Below are 4,060 nucleotides of genomic sequence, written 5' to 3'. Positions count from 1 at the left end.
CATTAAATTCTTAAAAAGATGTATGTATATAGATGAATAAAAGTCAATGGGAGTGATATTATCTCTTTGTTTTGTAATCTCTTCAAGGTTTAATTGTAATAATGCGAGGAACCGGTTGCCGGTAGAATTTGTTAGAATGGCCAAAAAATTCATGTTTAAAAATAATTAAATTTTTATCATATTAACACCGTGAATAAAAAATTAAAACTTATATTTAATAATGATCATAGATTGAGCAATAAAAAATTATATTTTAAATCGAATTAACATTTTATCAACAATAAATTAGTGATTACGTAAAAATATCTATTCAAAATTTACTTTAACTCGAGATTTTTATGAAGAACAACATTATATTAGGTTAAAAACTTAATAATTATATAATTGTGGATAAAATAGCTACAGATAAATAATTATAGCAAGTTAAGAATTCATTCTATAATAACATGTAAGTTAACACCAACACCTACGTACCCAAAGTGATGTAAACATTTTAGGTTAGAAAAACAAATTTATAGTATGAATTACTCCGAAATTTCTCACCATTTCCCTATTGTAAATATACAATATTCCCCTTTCTAACACAGATTTTATATATTAAAGAAAAAAATAGAAACTCAAATGCATTTCTCACATATTTCCCCATAAATGTACAATAATCCGCTCTCATGTTGTGGGAAAATTTAAAAAAATAAAATAAAATATTTGAAGTGAAACCCCAGACTTTGAGTTTCCATATTACATGGATACAATATATATCATTTTAATTGAACAGATTGTCTTAATATTTTCATGCTGACAGCATTTAGCAAAGCTCTGGAATATTGTCGAGAAGCCATCTTCCAATCCATCCCTGTTAGCATCATTGCCTTGAACTCTTCGTAACTGATTCGTCCATCCTACACATTCAAATTACGGCAGATCCAATATTTATAAATAAAAAAGGCATGAAAAAGGAGTGCAATCTAAAAGGGGAAGATGGGATCATGGGAATGTACCTTATCTTTATCGACATCGGCCATGATGTCTTTGATAAGCTGGTGATGAACGTTGTCGTGGCATAAAGCTTCTTGCAGCTCTTCCAGTTCGATGTAGCCACTTTGGTTCTTGTCGAACACATTAAAGGCTTGGGACAATAGCTCGTTGTTGCCGCCCATCCGTTTTAGGTGAACCACCATTATTACAAACTCATCCCGGCTCAGAATCCCGTTTCCATCCATGTCCGCCTGCGTATATTTTCAATTTGTTTCCACAATATTCAGATAATATTCTAATTGTTTTTTGAAAAAGAAGAAGAAGAAATAAACATACTGCTTCCATTAACATCTGAACGTCAGGATCATCGAGAGAATGTCCGATTTTCTTAAGCCCATCTCTAAGTTCCTCGAACGTCAAGTTGCCGCTTTCATCAGTGTCCATCATGTTAAACATCTCTGTGATTGAATCCACTTGTTCATCCGGCAAGTTGTCTGCTACCACCTGCAATAATATATACGTGTGTGTCAACATTTGTCGGGTCCATAAATGAAGCTTCTTGATGTAAGATCAATGGCGGAGCCATGTCAGTGTGAAGGACAAGATGATCTATTGATTTCAGTTGAACCGGCACAACCAATCGATTTAGTCTGATTATTTTTCAACACTAATTTCAGAAGTGAAAGACCCTCATATTATTTTGTTTTTAAAGCAGATATATTAAACATAGAAAAGTAAAGAGGAAAGGTGTTGAATGGGATTCATACCCTAAGAACTTCCTTCTTGAACTTGTTCATCAATGAGAATTGCTTAATCCTTGCTCTCACGGGTTCTCCAAGATTCACATTCCGAGCATGTTCCAAGTTTTGTATCCATGGATGTTCTTCATCATTAAGTAGCACGCAAAACCAACATCATATAAACTTCTCTCAAATACTAACCATCTAAACTAGACATTAACATAAAAATTACAAACGATGTAGGATGTAATAACAAATGAAACTAACGTACCGTAAACCTGTTGAACAGTTATCCGAGTTCTAGGATTGGGTTCCAGCATTCTCTTAACGAGATCCTTTGCTTCCTCAGAAACCTTAGGCCATGGATCCCTTTCAAAATCTATCTTTCCTCTTATTATTGCTTGTGCAATGCCTTCTTCATTGTCTGCAATTCCATTTTATATGTTAATCGAACCCGGGTGTGACTTTCATATATACGCATTTTGATCATATGGGTATATTGATTTCTCTCTCTCGAGTCTTTATGCATATTTAGAAAATCATTTTCCTGTATCTATGAATAAATCGATATTAGATATTAATTTTAGATATAAATATTTCAAGAAAATAAAAGGTATCAAAATGAACATGGATAAGAAATGTTTGGAAATTTTAATGATTCGGTTCGGGTGTACATACCAAATGGTTATGGTGTTCGATTGTTATTTTTCAAATTTTCCTACATGGAAGCTCATTTCTCTATTCTTATGCTTAAATAGCTTAGATTATAACTTCGGGTATATAATTATTTCAAGAAAAATGAAAGTATCAAAATAATAAAAGTAAACAAAACTCGACAAAATTAAAAATTTAAATGTGAGTATAATATATATACACATATAAATTACCAGCCCAAAAGGGAGGAACCCCACAAAGCAAGATATAGAGGATAACACCAGCACTCCAAATATCAACTTCTTTGCCATAGTTTCTTTTTAAAACGTCTGGAGCCATGTAATAAGGACTTCCAACAATGTCATTGAACTGCTGACCTGCCATTTAATACTCATCAATTTCAGTTTACTCGATTCGATTTAGTTTCATTTCGATTTTATTTTATTAGATAATCCAGGTTAACATATCTATTATATCTGTATAAGAATAAATCAATAATAAAATTTAAATTTAAATATGTCAAAAAAAAATTAATCGAATTAAGTTTGAGATAGGGTTCATATAAGCTTACCAGGTTTATAAAATATGGAAAGGCCAAAATCAATTGCTTTTATAGAGGCAGTTTCACTGTCATCTGCCAACAAGAAATTCTCTGGTTTTAAATCCCTATGTACCACTCCATGTTCATGGCATACCTGCAACAAGTATTAATAAATTATTTGCATATTTCTATGGAATTCAATATGAAAATATTTAATAAATTGAAGAAATGGGTGTTTGATTTGCCTTTATGATCTCCAAAATGGTTTTCACAATTCTAGCGGCGGCTCGTTCCGTGTAATGACCTTTAGCGACGATTCTATCAAAGAGTTCACCGCCATGGCAAAGCTCCATTACAAGATACACATATTCTTTATCTTCAAAGGCTTCCCTAAAGGCCACAATGTTCGGATGCTTAGGCAAATGTCTCATGATCTCAACTTCTCTCCTTACATCTTCGATGTCGACCTCCGTCCTTAGTCTCACCTTCGATATTTTCTTGCATGCGTAAGGCTCCCCAGTTTTTAAATCAAAACACTTGCTCGTGAGCCCGAACTCACCTCTCCCTAACTCTTCTCCGATCTTGTACCTTCCTGAGATGTTGCTCCCCGACGAATCCTTCAAAATCCTATTACGTAAGTTTAACGATCTCCGTATACGGTCGGGGCCGAAACGTGCATGTTTCGATTTGGATTTCGGTTTAGGTTTGTCCCTACAATGATCTTTCTTTAATTTTATACGTACTAATTTTTTGGGTGCGGATATGCAACTTCCCATCGAACGATGACGGTAGCAGCGACGGCAACAAGGACCACGAGAACGAAGAAAATCGAGTTAATTAAATTTGATTTGATTCCATGTGTTGAATAAACAATATCGCATGAAAAAGAAATTTTTTTAATTTATTTTTTAGTTTTTAGTTTTTGAGAAGGAAAAATGTAAACCCTAGCAAATTGCAAAAGATAAAAAAGTAATACTAAACTTGGGGCTATTTTATTATTATTAGAGAAGTTGAAAGAATTTGAGAAGAAAGTTATTGGTTTATGTTAGATTTGTCCCGCCATTTTCTTAGGACAGTTTAAACTATAGTTGTCTTTTAACGTTAATATGCCGTTATTATGGTTTTAATTACAGCTAGCTATATCATTTAC

At 33.1% G+C, this 4,060-nt stretch overlaps 1 protein-coding gene across 1 annotated transcript; it reads right to left on the bottom strand.

Moving 5' to 3' along the window:
- Nucleotides 1–682: 682 nt before the first annotated feature.
- LOC120130412 (calcium-dependent protein kinase 24-like) lies at nucleotides 683–3,686 on the bottom strand. The gene is made up of 8 exons (XM_039147651.1): nucleotides 3,156–3,686; nucleotides 2,941–3,064; nucleotides 2,603–2,746; nucleotides 1,987–2,139; nucleotides 1,743–1,858; nucleotides 1,312–1,479; nucleotides 999–1,226; nucleotides 683–899 (listed from the first exon to the last, which is right to left on the bottom strand). Exons 1-8 carry the CDS (start codon nucleotides 3,684–3,686, stop codon nucleotides 759–761), a joined length of 1,605 nt encoding a protein of 534 aa, XP_039003582.1. The 3' UTR covers nucleotides 683–758.
- Nucleotides 3,687–4,060: the final 374 nt, after the last annotated feature.

Source organism: Hibiscus syriacus, unplaced genomic scaffold, assembly GCF_006381635.1.
Source record: "Hibiscus syriacus cultivar Baekdansim isolate YM2019G1 unplaced genomic scaffold, ASM638163v2 tig00110547_pilon, whole genome shotgun sequence".
Taxonomy (NCBI): Eukaryota; Viridiplantae; Streptophyta; class Magnoliopsida; order Malvales; family Malvaceae; genus Hibiscus; species Hibiscus syriacus.
Note: the sequence above shows the minus strand (reverse complement) of the source record. Positions and strands in the feature narration are given on the sequence as shown.